Below are 15,317 nucleotides of genomic sequence, written 5' to 3' on the forward strand. Positions count from 1 at the left end.
TTTTTGTTTCTAGCATTCTTAATTTTGAATGTCAACATGAAATATTCGCATAAGTAGCTAAAATTTATAAAATCAATTACGCATTCGCATCATTGGAAGTTTATTGTAATTTAATTTTTATTGTAGTTTAATTATAATTATTTATAAATTATTAATGATTTAATTTTATTCATTAATGCTAATATTTAATGAATACATTATTTAAATATAACTATACATATAAAATGGTTTTTTCTCTGTACAATATACACAAGATTTTACTTTTCTATTTTATTGAAAATACTAAAAAATCTGTCATCATGATGAACGTCCAAAAGAAAGTCCAAAAGAAAGGAAAAGAAAGGGAAAAAGAGAGAAATCAATCTTAAAGTCCAACTCTATCATAAGTTCATAACCAAAATTCATTATAGTAACTAATTCAGGTATAAAAATAACAGCTTTTCAGTTTCTAATTAATATTTCTGCTTAAATTAAGTTTACATGTGGTATTAGAGCTAGGTTTTGAAAGTATGTGATTTTTCCTAGTCTAATTATGATGTCTACTGCGTTTTCTGATTAATTATTTATAGTAAAATTTTAATTAAGTGGGTTTCAAATTTTCAGGCCATCAAAATTGGATATTTGTGGTCGTATATGTTCCTATATAATTTTTTTTTGAAAATTTTAATATGAATTTATTTTGAATACGTAATGTACTCTAATTTTATGAAAATCTATAAATATTTTATTTATAATATTAAGTTTATTTTGATTATTTATTATTTGTGTATATCAGAGTGATCAAGTTATAATATAAAATGGCAATATAATTAATAATGTGTTAATTAATTTTAGAATTAGATTTACCCAAACAAAAATCTTTTCTATTATTAATAGACTTGAAAGAAAAAATTTATTATTCTTTAGTCAGACATATGTATTGTCCAAAGAAGATATATGTATTTAGCAAAGAATTTTGATCTTCAAGTATGATAAATATGACATTTATTTGTATGTTAGTATATTGTAGAATTTTACAAAAAGATGAATTATAATATACTTTGTTATGTTCTGTAATTTGAGTAGATGATAAAATTAAAATTAATATGAGCATTGTATGATTAAATTACAGGTATTTTAATTCATTTGCAAGTTTCATCTGTTACCATTGTTAATGGCTTAAATTTCTCTTAATGGACTGAGCAAGTGAAGTTCTATTTAGGTCTTTTGAAGCTTGACTTTCACTTTTGGAGAAAAAATCCATTGTGACTGATGATAATGATGAGAATGAGAAGTATGCACTTAAGACATGAAGCGTTTTAACAGATAAAGAAAGTGCTAAAGAATATCTTGCGTTTATGGAAGATCGTTTCCGTTCTGCTGATAGATCACTCGCTAGTACATTAATGTCACATCTCACGGCCATGAAGTTTGATGGGTCTAAGAGTATGCAAGAGCATACTATTGAAATTGACTAATATTGCTGCAAAATTAAAGTTATTGGATATGACAGTTGATTACCCTTTTATGATGTAGTTCATTCTGAATTCACTACCTTCTGAATATGGAGCTTTTCAAATTAATTATAATATTATGAAGAAAAAATGGGACGTTGATGAATTGATTGGAAAGCTTATACAGAAAGAAAATAGACTTAAAAATTGTGGTGGTCATTCTGTCAATTTGGTTCAAGGAGCTGGCAAATAAGAAAAAAAATTAAAGACAAAGCCCAAAAATTTTAAGAAGAAATGATATGTTAATACAAAAGTGTCATTTCTGTAAGAAGGAAGGACATTTTCAAAAAGATGATCCTAATTGTAAGACATGGTTCGAAAAGAAAGGTATATTTGAAACATATGTATGTACTTATGAATTAAATTTAATTGATATTTCTCATAATTCTTGGTGGCTTGATTGTGCTACAACTCATGTATCTAATGTAATGCAGGGAATCCTTACGATCCAAATCACAAGTCAAAGTAAGATGTTCCTCTACATGAAAAACCGTGTGAAATAATTGAAGGAATAGAAACTTATCGCTTGGTGTTGGATACAAGTTTTTGTTTAAATTCAGATGACTCTTTATGTTCTTTATGTACCTTTAATGTCTAAGAATTTAATTCCTGTTTTAAAGTTGGATAATTGTGGTTTTTCTTTTAACGGTGGATATGGTTGTTTTAATTTATTTAAAAATTCTGATATTGTTGGTTATGGTGTTTTAATCGATGGATTATATAGATTAAAATTTCTTGATCAATTTTGCTTATTGATTACCAGAATAATATAGTTAGGCCAAATACGCCTAAAGAAAATTTTGTATTTTTGTGATATAAATGCTTGGGTCATATATCCAAGAAAAAAATGGAAAGATTAGTAAAGAATGAGATTTTACAAATTCTAAAGTTTACTGATCTTGGTTTATGTGTGGATTGTATTAAGGAAAAATAAACCAAACAAAATAAGAAAGGTGCAACAAGACAGCTTCTTGAAATGATACTCACTGCTGTATGTGGATCTATTGATGCTCCATCTATTGGTGGAGAAAAATATTTCCTCACTTTTATTGATGATTTTTCACGTTATGGATATGTTTATTTGATTAAAGAAAAGTCTCAAGCAGTTGATGCTATTGAGAATTATATTAAAGAAGTTAAAAGATAATTAGACAAAAAGGTAAAAGTTGTTAAGTCAAATAGAGGTGGTGAATATTATAGAAAACATAATGAAACAGGATAATATCCTGATCCATTTGTAAAATTTCTAGAAAAACTAGCATATGTGCACAATACACAATGACATACACACCGCAACAAAATGGTATGACAAAAAGGCATAATCGAACATTAATGGATATGGTTAGAAGTATGATGAGCAATTTTTTTTACCCAAATTCTTGTGGATGTATGCATTAAAGACTGCCGTATATTTGCTAAATAAAATTTCTAATAAAGCTATTCCAAATACTACTTTTGAATTATGGACTAATAAGAAACCTAATTTACGGCATTTGCACGTTTAAGGTTGTCCAACAGAAGTAAGAATATTTAATCCATAAGAAAAAAAATTAAATTCTCAATCAATGAGTGACTATTTTATTGGATATCCAGAGAAGTCTAAAGAATATATTTTTTATTGTCCAAATTATAGTCTAAGGATTGTAGAAACTGGTAATGCCAAATTCTTTGAAAATTGTGAAGTTAGTGGGAGTGAAAATCATCAAAATGTGAAAATAAAAAAAATTAAAGTTAATATTCATATACATGTTAGTGTTCTTTTATCCACACTTACTTAAAGAGTTGTTCCAACTATTATTGAACATATTAGTAGTGATGAACAAAATTTGAATGATGATACTCCCAATGAAAAAACTAACTCACAAATATAAAAAAGAAACGGGTCTCTAGAAGTACCATTGAGGAGATCTCAAAGAAAAAGAAAGTCAGCTATTCTAAACTATTATGAGACTTATTTACAAGAAGAAGATATTGGAATATTTAAATATCCATTTTTATTTACACAAGTCAAAAATAGTGATGATTCAAAAAAATGGATTGATAACATGAAAGAAGAGTTAAAATTTTTGGAAGATAATAGAGTTTGAAATATTGTTGAATTGTCACAAGGTGCTAAATATGTTGGTTGGAAATGGGTCTTCAAAATTAAGCAAAAGTCAAACGACAATATTGAACGATATAAAGCTAGACTTGTTGCTAAAAGATTTACTCAAAAGAATGGTGTTGATTATAAAAAAAATATTTTCACATGTTTTTAAGAAAGATTCATTACGTAGCTACATCAAATAGATGTAAAAACTGCCTTTTTGAATAATGATCTTGATGAAGAAGTTTATATGGATCAACTTAAAAGTTTTCCAAATGAAAGAAAAAGTCATATGATGTGTAAACTTAAGAAATCAACATATGGATTGGAACAAGCCTCACGACAATTGTATATTAAGTTTAATAATACCATTCTATCTTTCGATTTTGAAGAAAATGTGGTTGATGTATGCATATACCGAAAGGTCAGTGGGAGTAAGTTCATTTTTCTAGTCTTATATGTTGATGGTATTTTGCTTCCAACAAATGATTTGGAAATGTTGCGTGAGACTAAAGAATATCTTTCTAGGAACTTTGAAATGAAAGATATGGGAGAGACATCCTATGTGATAGGAATTGAAATTTTTTGTTATAAATCACAAGGATTGTTAGAATTGTCTCAAAATGTCTGTATAAATGAGGTTCTAGAGAGGTTTAATATGAAAAAGTGTTCTGCAGAAATTGTACCAATTCAAAAAGGAGACAAATTTAGTCTTATGCAATGCCCAGAAAATGATATAGAACAAAAACAAATGGAAGTAATTCCATATAGTTCTATAGTGGGTAGTCTTATGTATGTGCAGACCTGCACAAGACTAGACATTAGTTTTGCAGTAGAAATGCTAGGAAGATATCAAAGTAATCCTAGAATAGATCATTGAAAACCTGCAAAGAAGGTTTTAAGGTATCTTCAATGTACAAAGAATTATATGCTCATGTACCAAAGGTCTAGCCAATTAGAAGTAATTGGTTATTCAAATTTAGATTTTGGTGGAAGTGTTGACACAAAGAAATCTACATTTGGCTACTTATTCTTATTTGGAGAAGCTGTCATATCATGAAAAAGCTACAGGCAAAGTGTTGTGGTAACATCTACTATGGAGGTAGAATTTATAGCATGTTTTGAAGTTACAAATCAAGCTTTATGGCTGCGAAATTTTATTTTAGAACTTAGCATTATAGACTTAATTTCTAGGCCATTGAAAATTTATTATGATAATGTTGTAGCAGTATTTTTTTCCAAAAATGATAGATACTCTAAAGGTGTCAAGTAAATGAAAATAAAGTACTTTGACGTTAAGGAGGAAGTTTGGAAACAAAAAATGTCCATAGAACATGTTAGAACAAAATTTATTATTGCTGATCCATTGATTAAAGGATTGCATCCAAAGACATTTAAAAAACATGTACATAGAATAAGTCTTGATTCTTTTGAATGATGCTAATATTTCGAATTCATTATATTTATTTGTGTTTTTTGAACATTAATAGTTTATTGTTTTTAGTTAAAATAATATTATTTTGAATTATAACATAATGATCTAGAAACTTTATAATAGTGGTGGTTGTAGTATATGAAAGGAAATACAATTCATATTTAATACATTACTACCATAATTCAGAAAATATTTTACCATATTAAAACAATTATGTAACGTGTGAAAATGTGATTACACTTAAGCCAAGTGGAAGAATGTTGAAAATTTATTGTAATTTGAACCTCTATTATGGTCTAATTATAATTATGGTGAATTCTATCATGTAGAAGAGAGATTCTTTTTATATGTGTAGAAATTTATTGTCCTTCTCCTAGTGGAACAAGTGTGTAGAAAGAGAGTGCACTTAAAGTTATAGTAGAAGACAAAAGCTGATCTTGGTGTAAATCCCACTGCAGTAAATGAATTAAAATATTTAATGATGTAAAGTTGATTAGTTATTAATTATGAATGATAATGATGGGCTGGTTTTTTTTTTTCTTTAATGGATTTAAGTTTCTGGGCCAGGCAATTTTTTTTCCTGAATTTGGGTTTTAATTGATTTTTTTTATGAAAAACGAAAATAATAAACATAATATCTTATGAATTTGGGGGTTATTTGAATTTTTTTGTTTGAGTCTTAATTTATTTTTTCTGTGTAGATGTAAGTGTTGATTGATTTTTTTTTATGAAAAGTGGACAATTTTTTTTGTCATAAACGATGTATTTTTGTGTTTTTGAAAATATTAGTTTAGTCTTATTTTCACATGTTATTTTTATTCTAATACTCTCAACAATCTTATTCTTAATAATATTTTAGACTATAATCATTTATTAGTTATGATTTTATTATTAGTTATATGGTAAATTTTTGTAGCAGAATAAATAATTTACGTTATAAAAAAATTATAATAGTGCACAAGAATAAAATGTTTTTGTCAAAACTATTAAATCGAAACCTATGAATTTGTTTTACCTTGAGTGTGATTCTATTTTTATAGTTTCGATTTATCTCCATGGAAGTTGCTCCTATTAAATCGAAGCTATTGGATTTTTATAGGTTTTAAATTAAATCCAATAGATTCGATTTACATGAAATAGTCTTCACTAAAATGTTTTTTCATAGTAAACCGATTCCAATGAATTCGATTTACTAGTACACCTACTAATTCGAATCATATGTAATTGAAACATTCATATAATCAGTTTGCATTTAGGACATTTATGTAAATTTACTAGTACACCTACTACTTCGAATCATATGTAATTGAAATATTCATATAATCAGTTTGCATTTAGGACATTTATGTAAATTTGAAACTCATTCCGTTTATTTATGTGATTTATCTTTAAAATGAATGTTACCACTTTTATACATTCAATTAGTTAATATAAAGATTAACTAGAGTATTATCTATTATCGAATATGATATGATATAATTTCTTCATGATTTATTTAGGTGAATTTTATTGCTACTTGCCTATTTCTTTTATTACTCTTTCTTTTTATATTTAATTTGTTCTAAAATTATGAAATGATAAGTATTGGTATAAAAATGAATCATTTTAAAAATGAGCCTTATAAAAAATTTTTAAAAAATAATTATTTACTTTGCATTCATAATATTTAAATAAAGTCTAACATATTAAAATTGGATTAAAAGCCATTTAAATTGTTTTTGTTGTTTCATTATTTTTAAACTTGTGAATAAAATGATTTAGTTATTCAAATTTATTGTTACTTGATTTAGGGTTTAGTGTAAGATGCTTTAGGATTTAGGTTTTAGTGTAAAAAATTTTATTAGAATTTAGAATTTAAAAATATATTGTTTAGAATTTAGGGTTGGATGGTTTAGAGTTCAGGATTGGATAGTTTAAGTTTTATGATTAAGAAATCAGGGTTTGTGGTGTTTAGAGATTAAAATTAGATCGTTTAAGTTTTTCATTTTAAAATTAGATTGCTAAGTATTTTACTATTTAATGATAAGGGATTTAGTATTTAGATTCACATTTTCGATAAAATTTAAAAATTAGATACAGTATTGATGACTAGATTTTTTATACTTAACAATGTTAATTTAGTTGTTAAATCATTTATGTGTAGGTTAATTTAATAATAACGTAAATTATGTGTAGGTTAATGATTAATGTGAACAAAAATATTTAAGTAATTGTTATTTAAATTTTTACTTGCTAGTAAATTATTTTTAAAATAAAGATACGGTGAATAACTGAATTTATAAAAAATTATTATTTTATTGGTTAGAATGGTTATTTGAATTTAGAATTTAATTTTTTGTGTGTTAGTTAAATTTAAAGCAGTTAATCTTTGATGATAGGTATGCTTATTACTTGTCAAAATTTTATTTTTGCTTTGATGGAGGATTGTTGTTGGGACGTGACAAAGGTATGCTTATTACTTGTCAAAATTTTATTTTTGCTTTGATGGAGGATTGTTGTTGGGATGTGACAAATTATAATGATAGTAACATGTTGACGGTTGAGTGTTGTTGACGAAGAAATACTGAAAGTAATTCTCGTTACGCAAGAGGTAGTTGAATTAATAAAAGAAGATATGTTTTAATTAATAATTTATATTCGATACATTTAAGGTTAATTTAATAATGTATAAATATTTGAGTATTTTATTATATATAATTATGTAGATATTTGTTATGGTGTCTAAAATTTTTAGTCAAATTGTCAAAAAAAAAAAATTAAATGGTTTATTTTAAATTTAAAAATATAAAAGTAAAATAATTATAATAATTTAAAAATTATTAGCAAAAATAAATCAAACAAAATTAGGCATCAATTAAAAAGTATCGTAAGTCACCAAAAAAATAAAAAAGTATCGTATAGGTGGCTAAACTATATATATATTAACATGTAAGTGATCACTTAATAATATGTAGATAGACATATTTATACTAATAATTAAAAATATAAAATATTTATACATATGTAAAAGGTAATATAAATTAAATTAAATGACTTTGGTAGATATTTTTGTTTAAAAAAATGTTACAATACAAAAATTTTATCACGTACAAAAAATATTATCATCAAAATAAACCCTAAACGAACTAAAATTAAATTCTAAATGCTAAAGCATTTTATTCTTGTGCACTATTATAATTTTTTTATAACGTAAAAATTAACTATATAACTAATAATTAAACCATAATTAATGAATGATTATAGTCTAAAACATTATTAAGAATAAAATTGTTGAGAGTATTAGAATAAAAATAACATGTAAAAATAAGACTAAATTAATATTTTCAAGAACACAAAAATACATCTTTCATGACAAAAAAAAATTGTCCACTTTTCATAAAAAAAAAATCAATCAACACCTACATTTACACAAAAAAAAATCAATTAAGACCCAAACAAAAAAAATTCAAATAACCCCAAATCCATAAGATATTATGTTTATTATTTTTGCTTTTTATTAAAAGAAATTTAATTAAGACCCAAATCCAAAAAAAAAATGGCTTGGGCCAGAAATTTCTACACATATAGAAATTTAATCAACTTTACATCATTAAATATTTTAATTTATCTAATACAATGGGATCCACACTCTGCATCAAAATCAATTTTTGTCTTCCACTATAGCTTTAATTATATTCTCTTTCTAGACACTTGTCCTACTAGAAGAAGAACAACAAATTTCTACACATATAGAAAGAATCTTTCTTCTACATGATAGAATTCACCTATAATTATTTATAAATTATTAATAATTTAATCTTATCCGTCAATGCTAATGTTTGATAGACGAATTAGATTTAAAAATATCGTCACATAAAATTGGTCCAATATAAAATTGGTCCAATCTTAAAGTCGAACAGTATCATAACCAAAACTCATTATGACAACTAATTCAGATATAAAAATCACAACTTTTAAGATCCTAATTAATAGTTCCACTTAAATTAAGTTTATACGCAAGAGTAAAATTGGTTGAATACTTGAACATTCCTGAAATATTTTGCCTAACAAAAATAACCGTGTTCTTCATTTGTCTACCAGAAAGAAAATTATAGCAGCACAACTATTAGTTCAAAAATTCAATAAAAAACAGAATATGATAAAAACAAGTGTAAAACCCTTTTAAAAAACTAGCTCATGAGGCTTCATGCCTTGCTTGAGGGAAAACCTAGCACCAATATATGCCTTCAAATCTAGAACGCTTTCAATGGATTTTAACAAAGCAGAGTCCACCGTTTTCTGATCATCTTTCTTCTCCTGGGGCAGCACTTTCTTCTCCTGAATCACCAAAAAGAATAGCAGAATCAGCGCATACAATCAATTGAGAAATGAGAATAACATGTGAAAAGTCAGCAAGCAATCCAACCTCTTTCTCTGATTCAAAGAACTCTCCCTCTTCCTTTTTCTTCTTCTTCTCAGCTTCCTTTGCAAAATATTTGTCATCAAATTTATCCACATTAACACCAGAGACATCTACTTTGGTTGATGTACCAATGACGTAGGATTGGTTCACACGTCTCAAAGGCACTCCATTGATTTTGAAAGGGCCTGAAGGGACAAGCAGAAAAACATAAGATAGTGAACTACAACCTAGAACCTAATCAGTACACCCATGTGCCCTTCAATTTTGACATCAGTAGGCATCAAAAGCCTGAAGCCAAAGCACACACTATATAACAAACAGCATTTGCACCAACATACAAGTCCAAATGCAGGGATTTAAAAAATAAAAAGAAAAGCGAAAATGATAAATGACAACAGTTAGACCAATTTTTAAACTGAAGCATGTAAATGTCGGAAAACAAAGAAGCCCTCATAAACCAATTATTTATCACTCAGTAAAATCCCAATAAATAACAGAGAAATAAAACGGAATATAGTACCAACTAATGACCACAAGATATGAAGCATTGCAATTAACAAAAGCATATCATGCAAAGAGAAAATAAAAAAAGATTAATACATAACTAACCAGTAACAAGAAGCAAGCCCGAAGGAAGCTGCTTCAGGAACACTACTCTCTTTCCCTTAAATCTGCCAGCTAGAAGAATCAGCACTGTTCCAGGAGTAATGCTAGCCCTGACACACAAAAACAATACCCAAAAAAAAAAAAATTTGTATTGTCACAAGCTCCAAAATAGTTTTATATATAAAAAAAAGCTAATAATAAATTAGAACATGTAATATAAGAGTGCATTGTACACGAGCAATCTAAATTGTACACTACTCATGAAAATAAAATGGCTAAAGCTTAATCCAGATCCTAATTAATTAATAAACAAAACCCGAAAATGAACGAAACAAAGAAAAGTAAACGAAATCATATCCAAACGAAATTGATAGCGGAAAAGGTACCTGAGCTTGGTAGGTTTGGGCTTGTGCTTGTTGACAAGGGGTTTCTTGACGTCATCAGCAGGATAAAATTTGGGAGGCTTCTGAGAAGGTGCTTGAGGCTTAGGTTTGGGATCGTGGCGAGGCAAAACGCCGCCGTTTTTGGCCTTGATGGCCCAGAGTCCCCTCTTGTGGTACATCTTGGACCTCGAGTACTTTCCGATTCCCCTAATCAGTTCGGGGTTCCGGCTCACCTTCCTCGCTGTTCTCTGCTTCGGCGCCATTGCTGCTCCACTCCCACTCGGGCTTGCTGCAACAAATCCTAGTTTTAGTTTTTTTGCAGCGCAGACGCAAATGAAACTCTACTTACCGTCTTCTGTGTACTAATAAAACGCATCTCTCTCTAATGGGCCTTAACCCGAAACTCAAAGGGTCTAGTACCTCCAGCCCATGGCCTGTTTTCATTTATCTATGTAATATTTAGAGAAAATTATTATAAAGAACAGTTAGGAAGATTTAATTATTAAAAAAAAATTTTAATATTAAAATTATTAAGAAGGATTAAATTTTTTTATAATATTAAAGAAGAACAACCAAATCTTTCTATAAAAAGATAAATATATCTTTAATTATTTTTTATTTATTTTTATAATTTTTATATTAATAATTTTTTTCTAAAAATTTAGTAATTTTTATTATTTATTTATTAATTTTTTTACTTTTCTGATCTTTTAGCTTTATTTTTTTTCGTTGGGTAAAGATCACAAAAATAACAAAAATAAATAAAAATAATTAATAAAAATTACTAAAATTTAAGAAAAAAAATTGTTAATATAAAAATTATAAAAAAAAATAAAAAATAATTAAAGATATATTTATTTCTTTATAGAAAAATTTGATTCTTATCTTTGGTAAAAAAAAAAAAAACATTCATGTTAATTTAGCCATTGAATTATAATAATAAAACATTATATAAATTCAAAGGTAATTTACGTTAATAAATAGAGATTAAAATTATAGAAATATTCTACATAAAATTGTTTGATTACACATCTGTTTTAAATATATCTATATAAATTAAATTAGATCAATTTAATTTATTAATAAGATAAAATATATAAATAAATTGAATTAGGCCATTTCAATTTATTAAAACAAGTGAAAAATTATATCTGCACTAAATTCTTTAATAAATCTAATCAATCCAATTCAATTTATTATTATAAAAAATACATGATAAATTGAATCAGTTCATAAACTCAATTTACTATAATACATAACACAAAATAAGTATTATTGTATAAGTATTTGAAGAATAATTATTAATTTAAAATTTTAGATGACCAATTTTAAAAAATAATATTTAGTAAAATTGTTATTAAAATTTTATTTTTTATTATTATTTTAGTAATTTTTATTATTTAAGGAAAAATTATAAAAAATAAAAAAAATAATTAAAGATATATTTGTCTCTTTATAAAAAGATTTGGTTCTTCTTCTTAAATATTATAAAAAGATTTTATCCTTCTTAATAATTTTAATATTAAAGGTCCTTTTTAATAATTAAATCTTTCTAACGGTCCTTTACAATAATTTTTCCTAATATTTAAGACAAATCTTCTGACCAAAAACTTACTAAGTAAATGAATCCACACACAAGACCCAAAAAAATTCGCACACCCTGAATTTTTTGGTGTCTAAACAACAAAGAAAAACAACGTAAAACACACATATCCTAAATCAGGCATAATGATTTATTGGAGAGCTTCACAAAGTTCAGACTAAATAACATGATTGGAATTACTTTTAATTTTATTTCTAATCATTCAATTCGCATTTTATTTATTTCCTTACATATCCAATCAAATTGCATGTATCAGGGTCTTAAACACAGCTCTTGAATCTTGTCAACTAAATCAATAACTTTAGATTTACACCTATCAGAAGAGTCATACAAAAGATAAAGAATGTCTAGACAATTCGTTTCACTCACTATGTCTCTCAATCTGCAATTGCAAGCTAAAACAAGACTCTTCTAAATTACAAAAAACCCACATCGGATGATAAATCAGGGAGAAGAGCTACCAGAATAACCTGCAATCCAATCCCATTAGAATTTTTAATAAGACAACCAAATCCAGTCAAGTTCAAATCAGTAAACAAATTAGCATCACAATTAACTTTAAATTATTACCTACAGGAAGTTTTCAGGACAAACGATCTTGAAGGTACTAAAAAAAGTACACATATTCATATATAACCTTAGATCCATGACCGTACTTTTGATGAGAATAACCACCTTGTGATTTGTCTAATAATTTTTAGCATTAAAAATGTCAGATCTATGCCTCTACAACCACCACACTCTGGCCCTAATGCACACACTGAATTTAATTTAATAAGATGGAATACATTTTGTCATCAAAAATAAAAAAATATTATATAAATACTAAAAATTAATCATTATGTATTTGTATATTAATATATATATATATATATATATATATATTATTTTATTTATTTTAATATGTATTTTATATTTTAATATATATTTTATATTAATAAATATTTTTTATGTATAGATAAAATGTTATTTTTGTATAGATTTATAAAGAGGATAATAAATGTGCTAATTGTTTAATAAAAAAATAAATATTGAAATATTTTGTTACGAGATAATTTTTTTTTGAAAGTAGCTAGTATTCAACGAAACGAGAGAGGAGCTATCTTAATTAGTTTCTATCTAGTTTGTTTTTATATGTGAATTTAAGTTCTTTTTTTATCTTTTAAAAAAAGTTTAATTATTCTGCAGGTCTCTATAATTTTATCGAATTTTTAATTAAATTTTTATATATTTTTTTAATTAGATTCCTATATCATTTAATTTTTTTAATCAAGTCCCTACTATTACAAAAATGTCTAAAAATATCAGAATATTCTATTAAAAAATTTGAATATTCTAAAATTAAGGATATTAGACTTAATTGAGGACACCTCAATATTTTCTAAATTTCAAAATCATCCTTTTCATTTCAATGCTTCTTCAGTGCTTCTTCTCTCGGTAGTGAGTGGTGCTTCTTCTTCTTCGCCTCCATCATTGTTCTGCCCTCCGTTGTTAGTGTCACGGTTCCACCCTCCACCGCCGAGATTGTCCGTATTTTTTTTGTGGAGGTGTTGTTCCCTCTGCATAGTTCTGCATTTTTGTTGATGCCGCTTGCTATCGCCACACCAGCCGTCTTGCGCACCTTTGTCTCCACCTTCTCCTTCACAATGACGTCGTTTCTGGCTTGCGTCGCGCGCCATTGTCGTGTTGGGTGGTTTTCGCCGTTGTGGACATTGTCGTCTTTCTTAGCCAGTTCTATTTTCCCCCACGTACAATCGTCGGCATTTAGAGCTCATGTTCCACATTCAGTTAGGTTGGTTCCTGAATCAGAAACTCCAATTACAAATTTAGAATTGTTGTTGTGATTTGAATTTCTCATGGTTTTGTTGTTGAACCTAGAAATTGAAATTTGTAGAATTGAGTTGTTGATTCTGGATCAGGAATTGTTGACTGTATGTAATTTTGTTGATGATTTTTTTAAATATGAATATGTTGTTGCCGACGACTTGCTCCCTTCCTGTCCGTTGTCGATGTTCGTTGCTTGCTGCTCCAGATTCGGTATTAGATTCGGCCTCATTCTGCTTTTGCATTTGCATTTGCTTTTGCTTTATTCTACTTTTGCTTCATTCCACTTCTGCTTCATTCTTCTTTTACTTTTACTTTTGAATTGGTTTTACGAAGTTCACTGGTTATGCCAAAAGAAAATTTTGATTGTGCTAAAAAATTCTAATTATATGTTTTGCATATAACTAACTGATTATGTTATGACAAAAATTCTGTTTTTGATCATGCTAGTTCTGAATTTGTGTTGATTATTCCAAAAATTCTACTATGGTAGAAATGGAGCTAGTTGGAGAACAGAGAGTGGTGATGGAGGAAGAAGGTAAGAAGATGGTGAACGAGGTGGGGGGAGTGGTAGAGGGCGATGAGGGTGGAAATTATAAGTATAGGATATGGGTAAATAAGTAAATCCACATTTTACTAACGTTTTTTTTATGTTTAATGTTAGCAGAGACTTAATTAAAAAAATAAATGGTATAGGGACTGCTCCAGACCCGATCCCCGGGTCTCCCAAAATGGCCAAGTAACGACCCAGTTTTCTAGGTCGAGGGCCTCTATACGGCTCAAACTAGCCAAGAGATCGCAAATCTCTAACTAACATTCAAATTCAAATACCTCTCTTATCTTAGCCAACAAAGAGAAGATAAGATAACAAAGACAGAACTATATAAGAAGAGCCAAGGGCTCCCTTAGGTACGTTACATATTCTTAACTTTCACCCATACCTCTTAGATCCATTCTGACTTGAACGTCGGAGTGTCTTTACAGGTACCACCTCCCATTGCTCCAAAAGTCCAATCGCATCATCACCAAGGTCGGCAAGTCCCCGATCCTTCCTTCAACCCGTACCAGCGAAGTCTCATACATTGGCACCGTCTGTTAGGACAGGCCAAGCCTTGGCATAATGATGGATGAACTCAAAGAGTGGTTCTCAAACCATCACCACGAACCAAATCCGCCGAATTCCCCCCACTTACAAACTGCAGAACCCCAGTTACCCCGCCATCCACGGAAGGATAACCAGCGTCATCCACGCACAGGCAACCCACGATCAGAAACCATGAGTAGACGAACACTGATCTGGCGAACCAAGGGCAACGGACAGCCTGGGAGAACAAGCATACCAGATTATCCAAGAGCTACACCAGCGAGTACATAATTTGGAAGGCCAGGCCACCTCTAAAGAATGGTACCAACCAGAATGTACCAGCGAGGCAATTTTATGGACCATGTTGTGGAGAGATACAAGGCACGATAGGTCACCAAATC

The 15,317-nt window shown here is 28.1% G+C and overlaps 1 protein-coding gene across 1 annotated transcript; it reads right to left on the reverse strand.

The window, feature by feature from the left end:
* Positions 1-9,021: 9,021 nt before the first annotated feature.
* Positions 9,022-10,851, reverse strand: LOC112733244 (large ribosomal subunit protein eL6z). The gene is made up of 4 exons (XM_025782134.2): positions 10,409-10,851; positions 10,026-10,132; positions 9,420-9,601; positions 9,022-9,331 (listed from the first exon to the last, which is right to left on the reverse strand). Exons 1-4 carry the CDS (start codon positions 10,666-10,668, stop codon positions 9,176-9,178), a joined length of 705 nt encoding a protein of 234 aa, XP_025637919.1. The 5' UTR covers positions 10,669-10,851; the 3' UTR covers positions 9,022-9,175.
* Positions 10,852-15,317: the final 4,466 nt, after the last annotated feature.

This window comes from Arachis hypogaea, chromosome 13 (genome assembly GCF_003086295.3).
Source record: "Arachis hypogaea cultivar Tifrunner chromosome 13, arahy.Tifrunner.gnm2.J5K5, whole genome shotgun sequence".
NCBI classification, from domain to species: domain Eukaryota; kingdom Viridiplantae; phylum Streptophyta; class Magnoliopsida; order Fabales; family Fabaceae; genus Arachis; species Arachis hypogaea.

Bases quoted from the DNA above. Each gene is read 5' to 3' on its own strand.
- LOC112733244 (XM_025782134.2), bottom strand. From the start codon at position 10,668: ATGGCGCCGAAGCAGAGAACAGCGAGGAAGGTGAGCCGGAACCCCGAA. The intron at 10,133-10,408 runs GTACCTTTTCCG...TTTGTGTGTCAG, and splicing joins CCCAAACCTACCAAGCTCAG to GGCTAGCATTACTCCTGGAA. The intron at 9,332-9,419 runs GTTGGATTGCTT...TTGGTGATTCAG, and splicing joins TCTTTGAATCAGAGAAAGAG to GAGAAGAAAGTGCTGCCCCA.